This window comes from Dermacentor variabilis, chromosome 8 (genome assembly GCF_050947875.1).
Source record: "Dermacentor variabilis isolate Ectoservices chromosome 8, ASM5094787v1, whole genome shotgun sequence".
Lineage (NCBI taxonomy): Eukaryota > Metazoa > Arthropoda > Arachnida > Ixodida > Ixodidae > Dermacentor > Dermacentor variabilis.
The window spans coordinates 169,416,893-169,439,418 of NC_134575.1; the positions used below are offsets into that span (position 1 = coordinate 169,416,893).

Consider the following 22,526-nt stretch of genomic DNA (forward strand, 5'->3'; position numbering starts at 1 on the left):
CGAAGACCTGAGCAATAATCGGCAATATTGAAATTGGCCGATAGTTTTCAATACTATCTTTCTTCCCTGACTTATGAAGTGGTACAATAACTGCAGTTTTTAAGCATTCTGGAATTTCGTCGCCTTCCAAAAAACCATTCAGTATATGCAGGATAATATCTGACAGCGCATTGAAATTCCTTCTGATGGTGTGTAAAGAAATTCGATCATATCCAGTGGGCTTATTAGGACGGAAACTGAAAATAATTGCCTCCAGATCACCCTTCAAAATTTTCGGAAGAAAAGCCGACGCAGATACGGAATGCCCTAACGGTGAAGTCCTTGTATATGGAGAGACGGCCCTTTGGGACGCTTTAACAAAGTGCCAGTTGAAAGCATCAGCCACTTCTGCGGGAGGTTGTTGAAAAACACCGAAAATAGAACGGCTGTTGGAACTCACTCCTCTGAGATGATTTACCAAAGACCAAGGTTTGCTTACATTATTTGAAGATTGTTGGAATTTATAAAAAAAGTAACGGCGTTTGGCGCCACGCAAAAGAGCAACAACTCTATTTCTGGCCGACTTGTACTCTAATCGCAGTCTTTGGTTTCTGGGATTTCTTTTGCAGCGTTTCCACAAGTTGTCTCGATACGAAATGGAAGCAAGAATTTCCGTGTTCATCCAGCAGTGACCCTTCCTTATTGGCTTAGCTATCAGCCGTGTGCAACGCAATTCAAAGTTTTTCATTTGCATGCAGAACCTTTCATATACTTTGGCCGAAGAATCTTCTTTGGCTAAGCATGACCAGTCAAACGACACGATAAGGTTATCAAGCTTGGATTGATTAACAGTAAGGACAAGGCATTTACGCTGCCCAGATCCATTTTCCACCGATAACGTTCTAGACGCGTCTGGTAGAACTAGACGACGTGCTACGAAATAGTGGTCCGCCATGCGTTGTAGAATAGTACATGACCTAAATGAACAGCCCGGAGCTCTGACCGCTATGTGATCTAAACAAGATGGTAAGAGGCTATTATTAACTAATTCCGCTCTAGTAGGAGCTCCAATTGTACATTCCAGACCATAAGCGGACAACGTAGATAAATAATCACAAACAGTCGCTTTTTCAGGGCATAAAATATTGATATTCAAGTCTCCAATCAAGCAAAATTGGTCCACTGAGCTCCACTGCCGCAGAGCTTCTTCAAGCTCAACAAGAAAACGTGAAAGGCTGCATGAGGGTGGTCGATAAATCGATAAGATATGGACAGAAAATGACCTCTTACAAACTTTGACCATCATAGATTCGGCATGTACAAAAGATGCATCAATAGAAGAAACTTCACAGTTGTCGTTTACATAGAGAGCAATGCCCCCGCCACGACGCCTGCTTCGTGTGACAAAATGTGCGGAAAAGCCCTGTAATGTAAACTTATCAAGGCAAGCCTGGGAAACATTGATTTCTGCAATCACAAATGCGTCTACAAAGTTAGCTGCCGATTCAGCCTGAAATTTAAATTCGTCCCAGTATTTACGCAGACTGCGAATATTAACGCTCATAATGGTAAAATCTTCATCAGATCTGCACAGAAATTCTGTTTTAAATGAACTGAAGCCTGGTAGTTCACTGAAAGAAAAGGGCATGTTGGCTAAGCAATGTTTTCCAGGTCTGCTTGTTTACCAATTCGAACAAGAGACGCTGTTTCATTCTTTTTCACGAAGATCTTGCCTCCTTTCGTCCAACAAAACTGATAACCCTCCTCTTTTGCCTTCGTTCTCGCTTTCCAGAAGAGATCACGGTTAACTTTGGTCAAGTTATCATTGAAGTAGATCTTTCGAAAAGATGCACTTTCACGTAGTTTCTTCAACTTTCCCTGCGCTTCAAGCCATTTTTCCTTCCAAATTACAGATTTAAAGCGCACCAAGACCACAGGTATACCACTGATTTTGACTTTTAAGCGGTGTACGGCTGCAATATCGTCAGATGAAAACCCCGAGAGGTCCAGATTTGCTGCCATTTGCGTGATTGATTGTGTTAGGCTTTCATTACTTTTCACTGGCAAACCGTGGATCTCAAGATTCTTTAGTCTGCTGTACTGCTCACTTTCATTTTGCTTTTCTTCTAGCTTTTGTATTACTGCTGCCTGAGTCACCACCGTTGTTTTCAGAGCTTCCAGTTTAGCACAATCACGCATTTGACGTTCCTGAATGTCCTGTTGTTGTTTCCAAACAGAATCATACTTCTCGGAAAAAAACGACACCGATCCTTCGAGTTCCTTAACTGTTTTCGATACAGCCGTGAACTCTTCCTGCAGCAGTAGGAGAGAATCAACCTTCTTATGCAGAATCGGCAATGATTGCAAACTTTTTCTGATTTCCCTTAGCTCATCCAACAGTGATGACTCAGAACCACTGTTATCCTCCAGTTCAGCCTCTGTGCCGCTGTTTAGTTTCTTGTTACTTCTGCACGTTTTACAGACCCACGCATCTTTCTTAGCATTCCCCATAGTAGTGAAAGTGTTAGCTGCTATTCCAGAACATGACTGTCCTAGATGATACGAATATTTGCATTGAGCACACACCATTGTTTTTCCATCAGTAGGCAGAGCCTTATGACAGGAAATGCAGCTGTCGTCTTTTCCCATTGTTCACAGCAAACTAGTTATATATTATAAACATGCTAATATACTACAGCCTGGAAACTAATGAACAAAACGGGCGTTAGAAGGGGAAAACTGTTCATTGAAGGAATTCTTGTCGAAAGCTACACGCTAGTATCGCTCACCAGGCGAAGCGCAGCAATCGTTAGTGGCGCGCCGTAACTGTCACTGGAACTGGCAGCTTGTGTTGCCTCGCAGAGGGCAGCCCAACTATGACGAGCAGGGAGGCGAGGCAGGCACTTTTACGTTCAGGGCAGCAAGCAGCGACGCACGCGCACCAGCACTGCCCGGGGCAGTGCTGCAGTAGTCTTGCGGAAAAAAAAAAGAAGGAGCCGTGCGTGTGCCTACTGTTCGTCAATGAGAGGACGTCGTCCACGTCCCGCAGCAACCGTCGTCGTAGCTGCCAGCTTGTTGCCTCGCAGAGGGCAGCCCAACTACGAATTATGAATAATAATAATAATAATAATAATAATAATAATAATAATAATAATAATAATAATAATAATAATAATAATAATAATAATAATATTATTATTATTATTATTATTATTATTATTATTATTATTATTATTATTATTATTATTATTATTATTATTATTATTTATGCACCACAAGAAACAATACATAGTAAGCGGGCCTGCCAAAGCCAAATGGTCCAAAGCAGCAGAAATTACATTGACTAAAAAGACTACAAATCTATATCACTGGCAAATCATCTTTGCAAGACCGTAGGTCACGTCAGCAACATGAGAATAATGAGAGCAATAAAAGCGGCGTGGAAGTTCGAAGAGTTCGCCGAGGCCAAGGAGGTTTGAGGGTTTCAAGGATTTTTCCCTTGGTTTTTACATATTAAACCATTAGCTAACTTCACGAACATGAATAGGTCTCCTGTTAATTATTCGCAATAATTGAAATAAGTCTATTATCTTTTACTGACTGAGCTTGCGATTCGCGCAGAAATAATATGTTCAAGCCTGCCATGTAATAAGTGATGGGTTCGAACCTTATTAACTTATTTCCTGTTGCGACAGCATTAACATGGACACTCCAGGTGTGTTTCTCTGTGAAATGCACTGGTGTTAAAATCGTCGTCGTGCACCATGTACTGCATGTGCGAGTGAACGCGTGCGAGGATGAGCCGACGACAGCCGCTCAACCTGGCGCAAGCAATGGTGGAATGCGGAGACGTAACGTGCCGCTTTCTGCCATGCGCAAGGATTTGGTGCAGGGTAATGTTTGAAGGGAAGGGAGGGGCGCAATCTACTCCGGGCGGCCGGCCGCGTATTTACACTGGGGCGTCGCACTCGCGGAGACCCCAGACGTTATTGCGCATGCGCGAGTAAGAGCGGGTGCAAGAGAGATAATTTGGCTACTTTTGCTCCTTGAATATATGACTCTGCCTAGGCACTTCGGAGGAGTTTCTTAGCCAGTATTGCATGCGTTTGTGCCTAGGCGTTCCGGCAGATATCGCGGGGCGTGGAAGTGCTGAACTTAGCGTCGCAAGTTGGCGGTTGGAAGTAATTATATTTATTCATTCGTGTTTTTTACTAATTCAAAAAAAGTGTGAATATTTCTCATTACTGGCGGCGCCTCCAGGACACCAAAGCGGCAACGGGGACATCAAAGCAAGAACCCGGACTGGTCCGTGGGTTGCGGCTCGCCGAGACCTGCACGTGCCACGGGTGCTTAAGATAGTGTCCACTATAGCGGACAGCCACTTTTTAACGCGATAGCATTAAGTAGCTCGTGTCACAGAAAAACGGGGTTGTCGGCCTCGGCGGCGTTGTCCGTGAACGAAAAATGGTGGAACGCGATTCATAAATAAGAACAACTTGCTAGATGGGCTATGTGGGAATCGAACCAGGGTCACGGAGTGTGAGACAGAGACGCTACACTCAGCCACTAGTTCGATGCTTCAAAGCGGGACAAAAGCGCCTCTAGTAAATGTGGTGTTGCCTTAGAAACGTGCCGTATAAAGTTATACTACGGTGTATATGGGTAATTATGAGCATGTAAATTACAGAAGTCGCAGTTAAACGCGTAGCGAAGTAAGTTTCCGCTACATTTCTACTGCGCTTGTAGCGCACGCACAGCCATTTTGCGGCAAACACAGAAGACCCCCTACTCGCAATGTACGGCGCTGCCCCGAGAGCTGGCGCGCCACTCGCCTGCTTCTAGAGGACGATCCCATCGAGGCGTCAGACCCATCATGGCGTTCGGCTTCATGGCGCGTCGCGGCCCGGCTGTCTGTGACGATCATGATGTTTGGCTCTCGTAGATCGTTTCTCCCTCCGAGACACCGAGTTCTTTGCTTCGTTTCGCTTGCTCAGGCGCACGTTTCGTCTTTGTGTGGCTCAAGAGCATGCCGAGCGAATGAGTGGGTGGTGCTAACGGGGTGCGATAACGCCATCGCGTTCCACTCTTGAAGGCAAAGCTTAAGCGTCCTCAAATTTTTTTCATGCGAACACCCCCTGGCACGCTTCGCCCTCCGCGGCCCTAACCTATGGGCCACCCGGCTTCCAGCTTCGATCGTCCCGCTACCTCTTGGGTGCCCCAGAGATCCTGGGCACCCTTATTTTAGCCTCAGGTGCTCTCCTCAGGCCTCTGTTTGCCATTACTTGTGCCCTCCTAGTGCAGTGCTTGGAAAAAATGCAATCTACTCGCGACTTATACAACACCAGTCAGAACCTGGCCCCTTCAGTCACAGCGATCACCGTATGGGGCGTCCATGCCCACTGGCTCACCGCGCAGGCAGCCAGCGGCGGAGCGTAAGCAAACTCGACCCTACTCCGCAATGCCGGCATTTCTTGGGGACAAACGCAGACAACACGCGCAAAGAAACCTCCTGCGTAGTGCCTAGGCAGAGTCATATATTCAAAGACCAAAGGCCCCCCAGATTTTCTCTCTTACGCTCGCTCTTACTCGCGCCTGTGCAGAAACTTCGAGCGAAGCGAGAAACGCCCCACCCCGCTGTACCTACTAGCAATTATAAAGATGCGGCCGGGCAGCTGCGCGAGCCCGGCTGGGCCACTTTACCTTGAAAGCCATCTCCGACGGGTACACAGTCCACACTGCGCTGTGTTTTCAAGGCGTAGTTCACCTTGATTCGACTGGCTATGCAAAGCCCAATTCGCTGGCTGCTTCTGCCGTGTTTCATCACTGTAGCGTTTTTACAGCGAGTTTCTGCGGCCATCGAGTGAGATGTGCTCATATTGGCTGGTGCGCACATGACTCCATGCTTGTTGATTTAGTTGTTATTCGCAGACAACTTTCTGTGGCTATGAAGGGATAGCTACGGATGCAAAGCGCGCACAAGTGATAGCGTTTCCGAAAAGAGTCCCGCTTTTTAATCCACGGCGCTTTAGGCTGGGGAAGACAATACATAAGCACCGTATTCGCAGGAGTTAAATAAGATAGAAAACAACACTGAGCTTAAACGTTCACTTATACTGCGGCTTTTCGCTTCCACGGCTGGGGAAACTCGAAACCGTCGTACGTGGACGCTGCGTCGATTAAGCATCTGTTCCGCGCAACGAAAAACGCTTTCAAATGCTGCCGAACCACTTGGCGTGGTAACAAATGTGTGGCAGCCACGCGGCTGTAGCTTTTCTTTAATAACCTAAGAAACTTGTCCGCGAGTATAGTATGCCTATGTTTACAAGTTTCTACGGCCGATGAAACTACTATCCTTACTTCGCTTAGCTGTCCACTAATTTGCTATTGCAATCGATACTACGGCTTTCGGGCGAACATGCGACATTTTAAGTTCTTCATTAGTTCATGCTGCTAGGCTGCTTTATATGCATTAAGCAAAGGGGGTAATACAGCATTCGATGCAGTGCTTTTGAATACCAAAATAGTACTGTTTATACAAACCACTCTGGACAATGCAAATGGCGAACTACGATTGACATGTAAGCTACGGCCCTGGATACTAAAACATATTCAACCATTCATAAAAAAAACCTTAGTGCCCTTCCAATCTGTGAACAAGGATGAACAGCGAAGCTGTGTATGTGGACCCCTTCTTGGCGAACTGCACATCCGCAGGGGGTCGGCCCGCCATCGCACAGTCTTCGGGATCGGCCCACGTATGGGGGAGGGGGGGGGGGGGGGGCTTAACGCCTGGTTCGCCTAAGCCGCGGGTCAGCCCGGCATTATACTATCTTCATGATCAGCCCGCGTATTGTGTCTAGACACGGACACGATCCTGGGGGAACTAGCCCTTAACAGCTGCGCTGTAAAAGAAGGGACAAAATAAAGGAAACAGAACAATCTAGAAAAGCACTCGTAGTATCGACAAGCTGCCATCACCGAGAAAAACGCCATATATTAGAGAAATTGTCACCCTCTAGATAAAGCTTTACTCGGCACAGTTCAATATGGAAAAAGAGAAAAAAGGAATACTAGAACTCTGTGCAATCGATTTGCCGTATGCGATAGAGATTTAAAGCACGATGCACAGTGAGATAATGTAATTTAAAAGGATAAAAAACTAGAACATCTTGCTTACTACAGATGCGTACTAGACGCTGAGCAATTCTTAGTGATCTGTCCATTTTTTGCGTAGTACGTAAATTACCATAAGTATAAACATGACCCCGTGAGGGCCCTAATCACCTCCTTTTAACCTGACCTGCCAGCAATGCCTTGTACTGTCCAAAAAGTTAACAAGTTAATGCATGAACAATGGACAAAGGACCTTTCCTAGTGGTCAGGCGCCATGCACCAGAAGTAAACATATTTTAATGAAAAAATTTCACCTACAATTACGATACTCTGTAATACAAAATTTTAGCACAGATCTATACGTATTTTCATTTTGCCATATATTGGCTGGCGCGGACGATCTGTCTAGTGCGGCACATATTGCAAACGGAGTGAGGTGTGGTGCGACTATCACGCTAATCCGGGAATCGTGAGAGTCAGCGCATGGGTGACGCGTGGAGGGGATTCATAGCTGCCGCCGCAGACATACCTCCGCTCATGCAGCGCTTTGTTTCCATAAAGACGACGCGTGCTATTCTGGCGCCATCTCGTAGTCATCGTGACCACACAGCCCACCTTGCGGGACGCTACGCCCTTCTTCTCACGCTTTCGTCACACTCTCCTCCTTCGCTGTCCGCCTCATGGTTCCGCTACGCCCTCCTTCTCCGCTTTCCTCCTCGCGCTCTCTTCGCTATCGTCGTCTTTCATCTTCTGCTGGGCTCCGCGTTCACTTTCACCCTTCGGTGCGCTTGTTTGCTCGGTTATGAGGTACAATGCCGACGCTCGCCGCAGGAACTGGTGCTTAAGAGCTGCGCTCTAATATTCAAGAAACGCTCCATGAAGAATAATCTGCGCATGTTCAATGGACAGTTTTAAAGCGGCGGAAGTTGTACAACGGTTTTCTTCCAGCAGTGATAGCCGATGGTGGCGTAGCCTGGGTCGGTCTGTGTAAAATGTCATTCAAAGAACCGAGAGCAACGCAGTCTAAATGCATCGAAGCGTGAAATTTGCTTCGAAACGTAATACTTAAAAATACATTTATATACATTTAACCCACTCGAATGGGTAACACCTTCTGTGCAAAGTTAATTGTTGCCAGTAATTGGTAATTTTTATTTTTCACGCAGCGTTTTGCCGGCTCTACACTGGCGGTCTGCAAGCAGGGGCCCATTTAAACAAACATTATGTGTCTGGCGCGGGTGTATCTTTTGGCTGAGGTCATATTTAATAGAAACAGAAGACATAATAGATTTCGTCAGCAGCAACGTTGTACTTGTGAAGTAATTCAGCGACTGGAAGCTGCAACAGGTTCTAACTAAGAGTAAACATTGCGTTGTCAATGTATTCTTTTCACTACGTTCGTGCCAGGCGATTTGCTTTTTGATGATTTAAGGAAAACTACAGTGCCTCTTAGAAAGTTCGCTCTTCGTGAGTCCTATAACAAGGCTCAAGTATAGCGAAGGAATTGCACCAGATATATTGAAGCACTTACAATCCCCTTTGTGGATGTCGGAAGTGGCAAAACAGATTGCTAGAACTTTTCAAGGGTGTAAGAACGCCAGTCTTCGCTTTCTTTAATGTACAAGTTGCTCAGCTTACATACATTTGCGAAGGGCTTTTTTGTTGTTTTTCAAGGCATTCCTTTTGCTGCGCGTCGCTTACGAAAAGCTCCGCCCAAATTTCCCACGCTCACTTACTGGAATTACCTGCGTTCATTTCACAGCTTTTTTTTCATGAATGCGTCTCGCCTGCATGCAAGAGGACTGACGTGCAGCCAGCTTGGATCCAAGCACGGACTGTGGCTCCAATAGTACAAAGTTACGAAGTAGACGCACCGTGACACTGTGCTCAGTAGCCTGCACAGCGGAGTGAAGGGTTCTGCATCTCGTGGCCAGCATGAGCGTTGTGCGAGCGCGCACTAGTGTTGCCCCTGAGCAACTGTGTGCGGTTTTCTTTTTCCATGGCGAGACGGATCGCATTCACGTGGCGAGACGGATTACTTGTGAATGCGTAAACGACTGCGACATGGCTGAGCTTCCACCAATTGTGCCGCGAGAGGCTGGCCCATAGCTATCTCTGGACAGGCTGGACAGCTGGACAGAGCCAAGGCACGCTCGTCCGCAGAATGCTGAACCGGCGATCCGTACTGCGATATGATGCCACCGTAACCGCTCAACTAAATATGCCAGGTAGTTAACTTTCTGGCTTCGTTTAGGCTTGCGCAAAGTGCTAGCACATGACACTACATGTCCGTGTAGGGCGAGCGCATTTCCATAGGGCGCGAATATGTGTGCGATGACATTAGGACAGCGCTTATGTGATGGTGATCAGACATCTTTACGATGATCGCATATGACAGCGGCGAGCAGGCCTACCATAAGAAGGCCTAATGTGACAGCGACAAGGATGGCGTGACAACGGCATCATGATTATTACCCACTGCCCCAGCGGTAACCCTCCTCCCGCCTTGACGCATCGTCGGACGGGCGGACAGGATTGCACTCATTCATAAGTAGCTACCTGCCTACCGCAAACTGCCTGGTAAGAGATAACGTATATGACGCAATAAACATTAAAAATTCTTACCTGTGTACAAAAACGTTTTCGTGTGTCCACTGATAATAAGATCGAGATCAGGGCATACGGCTGCAATTTTTTGCAGCCGAAGCCAACATGACTTATTAAGAAAAATATATTTATACGTTGCTGCTTGAGACAGCGAATTTCGTTGTTTATACTCTCAATTTCTGGTAGTATCCTGATGCGACCTGCGATACATGAAGCGAGAAAATGGTTATATTGCGACATGCTGAAGGACCCGATTGCACTTTTCAAGTGGCGTTCAGGCAAGATATAAAATGTTTTCATCCGCAGTAAATAACAATAATATATACTTCCAGTAGCCGTGTGCAGCATTAAGGACGCTCAGGACCGCGCCGCGTGCAGGGCGATCACAAAATCGCATAAACCTTCGTTATTATTGCAGGCCATTCCCGCTTTCTGAAGAAGGCGTTCAGCAAGACAACTCAGACGACGATCGGAAAAAAAGGTTCGTGGTCGTTGCTGACCTGCCATCTTGACTGTGGCTTCCCTGTTTATATATTGTCAACCAGCTATTACAACTAAAACAGTTTACCACGGACAGAGAGGCAAAGAAATGTCTGCCTTTTTGCGATGGCTGGTCCTCGGAGAGCGCGCGCGCAACCACGAACTTAAGGGTCCCGTGTCATCACGTGCAAACTTATTTTGCGTCATTGCTCCCCTCTCAAAAGGGACCGGCCCGGTCGCTTCAAGGGCATCGGGCGCGCACTATGGGTAAGAGTGCCAACATGAAAAGACAAAAAAGAACATACAGGAAAGTACACAATGCTGAAGCGGTTTGTGAGGGTTGCTTATCCCTCGCGTGCGTAGTACGGCTTCATCCGTACTACGTGGACGACTTCAGCATGGGGATGGCGTCGGTTCGAACCAGGATCAGAGCTTTGAGGCACCACCTCGTAGTTCACCTTACTGAGGCGGCGTACAACTTCATAGGGGCCGAAATAGCGGCGCAACAATTTCTCTGAGTGTATGGCGTCGGATAGGTGTCCACACCCACACGCGGTCACCTGGTAAGTACTGGACATTCCGTCGGGTCCGTTTGTAACGGTAGGCGTCGGTATTCTGCTGGGTGCGGATGCGAATCCGAGCAAGCTGGCGAGCTCCCTCGGCTTTCTCGGCGAAATCTTCAGTGGTGTAATTCCTTGTGGCTCCGTGGTCTACCGGGAGCATGGCGTCTAAGCGGGTTGTAACGCGACGTCCGTAAACAAGCTCGAATGGTGTAAACTCGGTGGTGTCCTGCACAGCGGTATTGTAAGCAAACGTGACGTATGGCAAAACTTAATTCCATATTTGGTGTTCCACATCAACGTACATTGAGAGCATGTCGGCTAATGTTCTGTTTAAGCGCTCTGTTAAGCCATTAGTTTGGGGATGATAGGCTGTGGTCTTTCGGTGGTCGGTGTGCGTCAGCGTGACTACTTGTTGCAATAACACCTCTGTACACGCTGCACCGCGGCCAGTCATGAGTACAGCGGGTGCACCGTGACGAAGCACGATGCTGTGGACGAAGAAGCTGGCGACTTCAGCAGCAGTTCCCCGTGGCACAGCTTTCGCCTCCGCATAGCGAGTTAAATAGTGAGTTGCCACGATTATCCACTTATTTTGCAAGGATGACGTGGGGAACGGCCCAAGAAGGTCCATTCCCACTTGCTGGGACGGCGCCGGAGGCAGATCCAAAGGCTGAAGGAGGCTGGCAGGCTTGACGGGTGGAACTTTACGCCTCTGACAGTGACGGCACGTTCGCACATAGCGCTGAACCGACGAAAATAGGTGTGGCCAATAGTATTTTTGCCGTATGCGCGCTAATGTCCTCGCGAAGCCTAAGTGGCCGGCACAGGGATCGTCGTGACACGCCTGTAAAACTTCCTCGCGAAGTGCCGTTGGGCCGACGAGAAAGAACGTTTCCTGGCTGTTCTCGAAATTTTTCTTGTACAGGACATCGTTTTGCAGGCAGTACGACGTCAATCCTCGTGAAAGTGGGCATGGGACAACAACGTCAGCTCCCTCGAGATATTGGATGACTGGAAGCAGCTCAGAGTCTGCACGTTGATAGTCAGCCATGCGCACCACGACGACGACACCAAGAAACGGCAAATCTAGCTCCAAGTAGGAGGTTGTCAAGGGAAAAGGAGAACGTGACAAGCAGTCAGTGTCGCTATGCCGGATCTGTAGACAACAGTTATGTCGTATTCCTGGAGGCGGAGGCTCCAACGAGCGAGGCGACCTGACGGGTCTCGTAGATTGGCAAGCCAGCAGAGCGAGTGGTGATCACTGATCGCTCGAAATGGCCGGCCGTGTAAGTAGGGTCCGAACTTGCTGATGGCCTACATGACTGCTAAGCATTCTTTTTCGGTCTTTGAATAATTAGCTTCTGCTTCTGTCAGACTACGACTCGCATACGCAATTACACGTTCTGCGCCATTTACCATTGAACCAGAATGGCCCCGAGTCCTACGTTGCTGGCGTCGGTGTGTATTTCAGTTGCCGCGCTGTCATCAAAGTGCGCCAGCACTGGTGCAGATTGAAGGCGTTTACGCAATTCGGTGAAGGCCTGCTCTTGGTCTTCCTTCCACGCAAAGGGCACATCTTGTCGCGTCAGTCACGTGAGTGGTTCAGAAATCCTTGTGAAGCCTTCAACGAAACGACGGTAGTAAGCGCAGAGGCCCAGGAACCGCTGAACAGCCTTTTTGTCTTTAGGACGAGGAAACTCGGCAACGGCAGCGAGTTTTTCTGGGTCTGGTCGTACTCCTTGGGGCTGACCACGTGGCCTAGAAACTTGAGTTTCTGGCAGCCAAAGTAACATTTTTCAGGCTAGATGATGAGGTTGGCCTTGCGTATTGCGGTAAGGACACTTCGTAGCCGGGCGAGATGTTCATCGAACGGGCTGGAAAACACAACAACGTCGTCTAGGTATACTAGGCACGTCTGCCACTTTAGTCCAGCGAGTACAGTGTCCATCATTCGTTGAAACGTAGCAGGAGCAGAACAGAGACCGAAAGGCAGCACTTTAAATTCGTACAGCCTATCGGGATTCACGAAGGAGGTTTTTTTCACGGTCACGCTCGTCCACTTCGATTAGCCAGTAGCCTGACTTTATGCCTAACGAAGTAAAGAACTGAGCATGACGCAGGCGGTCCACAGCGTCATCGATCCGTGGCAGGGGATAAACGTCGCGTTTGGTGACTCGGTTAAGCCGCCTGTAGCCAACGCAGAATCGGAGTGTTTTCTTTCTTTTTTACTAGTACGACAGGCGATGCCCACGGACTTGTCGACGGCTGGATGACGTCATCATTTAGCATTTCTTGAACTTCACGCTTAATCGCCTCCCGCTCCATAGGTGACACGCGATACGCATGCTGACGAACAGGCCGCACCGACTCCTCTGTAAGGATCCGGTGTTGCGTAACGGAAGTGCGCTGGACTTTGGATTCCGTGGAAAAACAGCCGGAGAATTCTGTCAGTAGGCCCAGCAGCTAATCCTTCTGTACATCTGCTAAGTCAGCATTAATGTGGACGCGGGTATTCAGGCAGGCGTGAGTTTTTGCATCCGGTGAAGACATTTGTAATGTGCCGATGTCTGAGAAGTCAGCAATATCGTTCAGGAATGCCACAGCTGTAGCTTGAGGGACGTGCTGATACTCATGGCTGGAGTTTGTCAACAAAACTTGCGAGCACTTATGCTGTATTCGAACAAAGGCCCTTGGCGATGCAAATGTGTCTTTCGAACAGCAGCGGGATATTTGCCTCGGCAATACCCTCATAGCCGTCGAATGCGTCGCAGGTGACGAGGGTCATTACGCTGCTTCTTGGCGGCACCGTGATGTTCTCGTCAACAATCCTCAAGGCGTTGACATACGTGTCGTCAGTGCTGCTCTCTGCTAAGGCCTGCGCCGTAGAAAACGTTACCCGCGACTTTTGTAAGTTAATCACAGCTCCATTAGCCTGCAGAAAGTCCATTCCCAGAATTAGGTCCCTCGAACAGCTTGGGAGGATAACGAAATCTCCGATGTAGGTAAACGCACGAATACTCACTCGCGCTGTGCATCTTCCTACCGGGGTTTAGTAGATGGCCTCCTGCGACCCATTCTGCGACCCAGTCCACTCGGTAGAAACATTCTCCAGCTTGCAGGCAAGGTCCATGCTCATAACTGAGGTGTCCGCTCCAGTGTCGATTAACGCCATTATTTCTTCGTCGTCTATGGTGACGGGAATGTTCGACGTTACTACCTCTCGTAAGGTGTTTGACTCCATCTGTACGTCTGCGTCGTTCTGTTTTCGTCGTTGTCGTTGTAGTGGAGGATCTTGCGTACGCTCGTCGTCAGCGGCCTCACCTCCGGAGGTCGCTGAACTCACATTTCCCGACCCGCCGGGCTAGGCGAGCGGCGTCTCAGAGCGCCGCGAGTAAATGCTTGGCTTCGTGATGGTGACCTGTAACGAGCAGGAGACGCCGAACGGGGCTCCTGCCATCGCTCATCAATACTGCGACGATTCGTGACGAAACTCTCTATTTCCGGCGGCCGCTTACCAGGTCGTGGACGAGGTGCATTCGGCACGGAGTATCCACGGAGCCCCACATGACGATAAGGACACATTCTGTAGAAGTGTCCGGCTTCGCCCCAATGAAAACAATGGGGCTTGTAGTCTGTGGTGCGCCAGACGTCGCTCTTTCTAGTCCTTGCTTCGGCGATGTGCGGTGGGCTGCGAGGCGGCCTGAAGCTTACGTCCATTTCTTGAGTGGGGTGGACCATGCTGCACGCACTTGAGGGTGGCGGATGGCGTACTGCTTCAGCGTAACCCATTTCGGCGTGCGGTCCCTGCTGTGGTGCCTCGTACTGTCCAGGAATATGGACGGCCTGCCGGACCTCGGCGCGCATCATTTCCGCCATGGAATGTTGTCCCACAGGGGCAGTGGCCATCTGCATCTTCTGCAGTTCCTCCTTGACGACAGCCCTGATGAGTTCTCGCAAGGCGCCAACGTCGTTACCGAGGGTAACGGCAGAGAGCTCCCTTGAAATCATGGCGTCACGGTTGTTTTGCCTGGCCCACTGTTGAAGGGCCTTTTCCATAGTAGTGGCTTCGTCATGGAACTCTGCAAGTGTCGTCGGCGGATTTCGAATGAGGCCAGCAAAGATTTCCTCATTGACGCCGCGCATGAGATGGCGCACCTTCTTTGTTTCAGTCATAGAAGGGGCCGCACGTCTGAAAAGCCAGTTCATGTCTTCTACGTACGCCGCCAATCGCTTATTCGGGCCTTGAATTCTTGCCTTCAATGCTAACTCCGCCCTCTCCTTCCAGTCCGCCCTGGCGAAGGCATTGAGGAACTGTCTACGAAATTCTTCTCATCACGTCAGTGTTGCCTCGTGGTTCTCAAACCAAGTTTTCGCGGAATCCTCAAGAGCGAAGCACACGTAGCGTAGCTTACGCTCGTGGTTTCAGTCGTTGAGGTTGGCAACCCGGTCAAAATGGTCAAGCCAGACGTCGGCGTCCTCTGAAGCACTTCCGTGGAACAGATTCGGCGTCCGGATGTGATTGACGACAACGAGCGATGCTACAGGAGTGGCAGGAGGTGGTTAGTTCGTCATTCTAGTTCGTTCGCGTGGCAGACCATGCTGTGGCTGGAGTCCCTGGAGACGTCGGCTGGCCCGTACGTGCACAGGAGTAAGCTCGGTGTGAACTGCTCGCCGGGTTTAGGTCAGGTGTATGTCCCGGAGATCTTAACACCGACCGTACCCCGCGCCTCAACCTGAAATGTCACCCAGCTATTACAACTAAAACAGTTTACCACCGACAGATTGGCAAAGAAACGTCTGCCTTTTTGCGATGGCTGGTCCTCGGAGAGCGCGCGCGCAACCACGAACTTCGTCGTTCTCACCTTAAGGGCCCCGTGTCATCACGTGCAAACTTATTTTGCGTCAATATTTTGTCAATGCAATTTGGTCTATTCTTTATCTTCCTCGAATTTTTGGTGGAGGTACTGGGTATGAACTTGTTACGACGGAGTTCCGCAGCGTGCGTCGCTTGGATTTTTTTTTTCAAAATGGAAGAGGCGGCCTCCGCTTTAGCGGCGCCAACGTCAGAAGTTGTCCTTGCGCTGCAGAGAGATGCAGGTACGCCTTCCGGTACCGAGGAAGTCAATATTGAACACTGGTTGGCCGTCTACTAGCTTGTAAGTAAATATAACTGATCAGACGATACGGTCATGCTTGCGAATGTCATTTTTTCCTCACACGGAGCAGCAAAAGTTTGGTTCCGGAACCATGGCGCTGAAGTCGGAAGCCGGGATGCACGCAAGCAAAATGTGCGTCATGTGTTTAGAAAGGGCATGGGTCGTACGACCGCATGCAGCGAAGAAGCCGCTGGCGCCACGTGCCCAAACGTCTACGCAGTCGCGCCTTTCATACATGCAAGACGTGCTGGCCCTTTGAAGCAACGTGGAAGGCGAAATGTTAGAATATCACAATATGGGAAATGGTTTAAAAGGAAAAGCAGATGATGCATTTAGTCGGCTCATTTGCAAGGACTGCGATACGGTCGACGCCAGCATGCGGCAGTGCAGGCGTTCTGAGAATTCCAAAAGCCACTGCATGGCCCATCATTTTGTGCGACACCTCCCAACACGATCGCAACACAGTAGGGCGATGACGAACTTATTTGACCACACCTTTTCGGTTATTACGGACCACAGTGCGCTGTGCTGGCTTTCGTCCCTCAGAAACACGGCTGAGCGAATTGGTCGCTAGGCAATAAATATTGAGGACTACAGTCTTGATGTCCTCGACAAGTCGGGTGCCATTCACCAGGGCGCCGATTACCTGTCTTGTCCTCTCCTCGATCCTCATGATTCAACTGCCCATACTTTCGACACGTGGGTCTTCGCCATCTCCGACGAGTGACATACGCAATCAACAGCTCAGCGATGGAAACTTGTGCCCCATCATGGATCCTGTATGCTCTAATCTCTCCGACCTGTCCCTCCACCTGTTCGTGCGCCCCGACAATATTGGCTACCATCGCAATTTCAACTCAGACGATCACGAGCTTCTGTTCGTAGTACCTATTACCCTTCATTCCAGTCTTGCCGCCAGTCTTCCCCACGACGCCTTAACAGCATCGTACTATTTCGAACATACCATGGCGTGTGGCGTCGGTTCTCCTGTCCAGGCCTTTACCGTTGTGTGCGCCAGTATGTAGATGGTTGTGAGCTCTGCCAATGCCGCAAGCGTTCGTCCTTGCTGCCGGGTCGCACACTTCATTCTATAGACATTCAAACTATTCTGTTCTTCCACATCGCTCTTGATTTAATTGGGTGATTTCCGACGTCTCTTACCAGGAAAAAGTGGATGGCCGCAGCTACTGCCTACGTGATAGGACACGCCATCACATGGGTATAGCTACACTGACGTTACAGACTTCCTGCTTCATGACATCATCGTTTACCATGGCGCACCACGGCACTGCTGGCCGATAGCGGAGGTCTTTGTTTCACAAGCCAACGATATATTTCACTCGTGTTCCACACACCACAAGCTTACCACCGTATACCACTCGCAGAGAAAGGGACTTGCAGAACTCCTTAGTGGCGCGCTCATTGCGATTCTATCCGCGCACGTTTCAGCAAATCACCGGGATGTGGACGAAAGCTTGCTACGTGTCAAATTCGCGTAAAAGTCTTCCGGCCAAGCTGTCACCCGATTTGCTCCGTTCTGCCTCTTGTTTGGTCACCACCCGACATTCGACATTGCCTTTTGAAACACTGTTTCCATCAGCTACGCATGATTCTAATTAATCTACCCGTGACGCTACATTTCGTGCTCAAACGGCTCGTCTCATTGCACGGGACCATCTCGCAGCCTCGCCGCTGACTCAAAAGACCCGTTACTATAGCCACCACAGAACCATTTACTTCAAATCAGGCTCTTTCGTCCTTTTTTGGACCCCTTGCCGCCACTTCGGCCTGTCTTGGAAACGTGTTTCGAAATACTCCGGGGGATAAGCCTTTATGCCAGCTAACCCAGATCACATACGACGTCGTCCCATTGGATGGTCGCTGGTCAACTTCATTGCCCTTCACCGTCATTGCGCATGTGTCCCGTATCAAGCCATACGTTCCCACCCACAGCCCTTTCCCTTCTCTAAGCACCGAGACGGCGATCAGACCTACGGGGCAATTCTGAAGAAAGCGCTCGGCAAGTAACGACTGGCAAGTGACGATTGGAAAACAACGTTCATGCTTGTTGCTGATCTGCTAAATTGGCTTTGGCGTCTCCGTGTATATATATCACAAATAAAATTTTGACCAGTTCCTGGGTGCTTTCCGTCTGTTCTACTTTTGTTTATAAATGTGACAGAACCTAATTATTAGGTTTAAATTTATTTCCTGCATTAGGTAAGAAAATGCAAGAAAACGTAACGTGACTTCTAAGTAGACTGTACAGTAACACTACCAAATCTAAATTTGTTCTTTTCTGCTCTAGTCAAAACCTACTTCAGGGACGATATTGTTAAGCTTTGATTCCAGCACACATTATCCTACTGATCGCATTGAATTTCATGGCATCACTTCAAATAAACATCTAAAATTTCATAAGCATGTTTTCTATTTCACGAAAGATACCATCTGCGGTATTGTAATAGTGCTAAATCTTCGCAATTTTTTAGATGTGAGAACCCTGATCATCTTTTGCCATGCTTTCATTCTTATGGATACCCGTGACCAAAAATATGCGGACCGCGGGTGTGCGTCTGCAACTGCGTCGAGAGTAGCGCTCGAGAGCTGGCGCACGTGCACGTCCCATCATACGTGATGCTTTGTGCTGTTGCCTTCCTCGAGGGCGTACCCTGCTTCAGGACTAAACATTGAACGTGCAATTTCTTCCGTTATTACGCTGCCTGCTGCCTACTCAAGCACTTTTTGACGACTAGACCAAAATGCCTTTCTTTTCACTGCAACGTAAGCTTATCTGGAAGGTTTCTAATATTTGCTGCCGATGTGCGGCGCAGCAGTAAAAGAGCTTCTACTTTCATAGAATAAAGTGTTGATGCGCTGTTTGAATCCTTTTGGCAGACAAAGGACACCAATTGCTTCAATAAGCGGCAGCTAATATTGGAAATGCTCCTGATAACACAAGGCCGCAGTAAGCAGCAATTGGTATCCTGCTCGAGTCGTCAAAAGACGGTCGAGTAGGCAATGTGGAGTATCAATGCTCAATACGGCGATAAGCATTCCTTTGACGTTTTCCACGAGGCAATCCTGTGATCATCTCGCGCCCAGCCGACGCAGGGGCCTGACATAGACTGTGACCCACAAACAAAGGAGCTTACTACGAGGCGACTACCGTGAAGATCACCCTACCTGAACGTGACCCTCATGAGCTGAGCTAACTGATGAAACGGGCCAGCGTCGAAGACTACCGTGGGACAGAACTGCTTGTTGGCCTAGCTGGTGCTTGCTAAAATACATGTTTTTTTGCCGACTCACTATGTAAAATGCTTACCGTATAAAAAAGAAAGGTCCAAATTGCATTAGGGACACATCTATCGTGCTCTACAAAGCGGAAACAAGATTGTTTGACCGCTGGGTAACGTAGATTTGTGGGCAGCCTGCGCATGCGTGTATGTATATATATATTCATGGGTCACAGTCCAAATTAAACCAGTTGGAAGTGCCGCCCGTGTTGTCTTTATGTGTCTTCCTTTTCTGTGCGTTTTACCTTGCGGCAAAAAAACATGTATTCTACCGTGGGAACAGCATTGACTTCGTATTCCCAGATTGCCACGCGCTTGCGCCTTATGCGGAGGCAAAAGAACAAGAAAGGAGGCGGAACGATGCATAATAATCGGCGGGATATTTCGACCGAATAAACGATTGTGAGTGGCCGAGAAACAGTTATCAGATTCTTTAGTCTCCTAGGGTGGCGAGATAAAAAGCGCATGCTTTTGGTGCAGTGATAGGTATCAGCTGGCGTATCCAAGGTCCTTTATTGTACAACTACTCCAACATGTTTTTATTCCAATCTCCTGACGTCAAATTTGCGTAACCTTCGACGCAAGCATCGGGCGGTCACCCGAAGGGTTGTCTGAACAGGCCACTAAACACTCTCGTCGTTTATAGGAGGTAAAATTTGTATCGTCTAAAAATGAATGACATTGCATACACTTAGCGGCTTGTCTTATCTGATTGGCTGAAAAGGGGCGAGGAACACGCTCAAGTGGAAAGGCGTTCGATGGGGACGAGCCAGTGCACTGAAAATTAATAACCGGATGAGCAGGGTGGTGCCGGCGTCTGTGATTGGTCCGCTTTCCCTTACTTAGCTTGCGGTGGGTGTTCCAAAATTGCGACGGCATGCAACGGAAGGCTAAGAATTCCGTTAAAACAAAACCTCAGCAAAGGAGAGTTGGCAGAACGAGGTCGGGAACATGCCGAAAGTTCTCGAAAACGTTACACGGTTGCGCTACAAGCTTTATTGTACGCAAGTAAAGCTTGCTCTCCGGCAGGTGCGAGTAGCGAGTGTTTGGGCGATCGGCGGCAGCCACCTTTATTCCTATCGGAACGGGACAGCTTGCGTCTATTCAGACTAAATTCAGTTTTCTTCAGCATATTAATATAGCTTTAACGCGTACGCGGCACTTTGACGTTTGAGTTCGCGCGGTTTTGTAAGGCCGCGTGACAGGCAGATCACGCTGCCTGCCTTTTGACCAATAGCCGAGGGCTAATCGCGAAAAGGCGTCGAATCATAATTAGCAATTTTCGTTTTGTTATTTATAATCATGCATAATCAGTGTGTTCAAGGCATATCAGAGGGGGAGCTATCGTGGTTTTAGCGACGCCACCTGACAGACAGGTGTAGTGGTGGTGATCCCAAAGGGTTTTGACCAATCGTGGACGGCTGATTGCAGAATTAGAATAGAAAAGTTAGGAATAGCTTTACGTTATAGCGTCCCTGATGTGAACTGAGTCGTTTAATATGATCCTACATGCAGTGGGCTTCCGTACAAGGAGCCAGTGTAAATAATGTAAAATAAACCCTGTTTCCTTCATTACTACGACTTGACGTAGTCATGATTGTCTCAGGTGTATTTCTTGCCCAAGCACCACCTCGAGCTGCAAGAAAGTGCTTCGCAGCAGTGAGATCAAGAAGGCAGTCCTCATGATCTGGAATCGGCGTACTTGTGTCTGTGGCTCCTGGAGACACGACCTTAGCAAGCTTGAAGTAAGCTGAGGACGGCAGAGCGACTACAGTAGATTCAGGGTTAGCAGACCCCCTCTTCGTTGATCTGGGGAGTACAACCGTCGGAGTGACGGTGTGAAGCCTTGGACGATTCCAGAAAACTAGAAGGAATAGCAACAGAAAGCAGTCCTCACAATCTAGAATCGGCTGACCTGGGAACGTGGCTCCGGGAGACACGACCTTCGCAAGCTCAAAGTAACCTGCGGACGGCAGGGCGACTTCAGTAGAGGCGGGTTTAGCAGGCCGCCTATTCGTGGATCACGGAAATACAACCGTCGGAGTGACGGTGGGAAGGCTTGGACGACTCCAGCCAACTTGAAGGAAGAGCAACAGAAAGCAGTCCTCACGATCTGGAATCTGCGGACCTGGGCACGTGGCACCTGGAGACACGACCTTCGCAAGCTCGAAATTAGCGGCGGACGGCAAGGCGACTTCAGTAGAGGCGGTGTTAGCAGACCGCCTCTTTCTTGGTCACGGAAGTACAACTGGCGGAGTGACGGCGTAAAGGCTTGGGCGACTCCAAGAAACTTGAAGGAAGAGCAACAAAAAGCAGTGCTCACGATCTGGGATCGGCGTAACGTGACTCCGGAAAAGACAGACTTCGCAAACTCAACGTTGGATGAGTGCTGGAGCGACTACGTTTCTATCGGGCAATTAGTTCTGACGGATTGCCACGGGGTGTGCGATCAATATAGGGGCAGTTGTCGGCTCTCTGAAAAGCATGGATATCACAGTGTTAAGAAAAGAGGAGCTGCTGTTGTCAGCAGAGCTGGGTACAGTTAGGAAACATAAGCTCAGGAAACCGAGAATTCGCACTATGAGTGACGAAGTGGATTTCGATGAGGACGAACTCACGGATGCCTCGGAAATGATATGTCGCGATAGGAAAGAAAGGGCGGAAGGGAAGGCAGACTGCAATTCAGCTCGAGCAAATAAATCGGGGGCAAGCGAGAATAGCGCGCATTGCAGGTGTAGCGCCGACAAAAAGGGAAAGCGTGAAACTGACAAGTTTGCTTCAGCCGTAATAAACAGGTGATGGCATCAATATCTGCCTGATTAATTTTTAACAGATTGGTGAGAAACAATCACTTCACATGCTTTACTTGGGTTGCTGTCGGGAGAAGCCTCGCAAGCCGTGGCGTTGCTGAGCGCAGACGAGGCAGGCGTTCAGGGAAGTCGAGTTTACTCGCAAAATACAGGCTCTCCACAAGAAAATTTCGCAGGCCATTCCAATAGGAAAGAAGTACGCCTATTGAAAGCTGGGTTGAGTTTGCATGTAGCCTGAACGATAACTTTTCAGACTGGGTGAAAGGAGCAGGAACGGATAACTTCAGTAGACTGTAATATTTAATCTGCATAGAGCAGCTTTATCAGACTCCGATGAATAACGTGCCAGTGAGTTTGAGTTTTGGGCTTTGGTCTCGCTGTTGTAGTGCGGCCCAGTTTATACGACTTCAGCAAAGCAGAGGATGATTTCATCCGCTGCTGTACTGGCAAATAACCGGACACGAAGGACGTGCGTGGGTTCCGCGAAGAGGGGACGCGGGCGACACCCACGCGAGGAAA

The 22,526-nt window shown here is 48.8% G+C and overlaps 1 protein-coding gene across 1 annotated transcript in view; it reads right to left on the reverse strand.

Annotated features, from left to right (window-relative positions):
• The window catches only part of LOC142590721 (uncharacterized), a gene marked incomplete at its 5' end in the record, with an annotated part of 285,438 nt that overhangs the window by 47,273 nt on the left and 215,639 nt on the right, over positions 1–22,526 (reverse strand). The window contains one exon of the mRNA XM_075703149.1: positions 2,769–2,853. Coding sequence (XP_075559264.1) covers positions 2,769–2,853 — 85 coding nt within the window. The remainder of the gene's footprint in view (positions 1–2,768; positions 2,854–22,526) is intronic.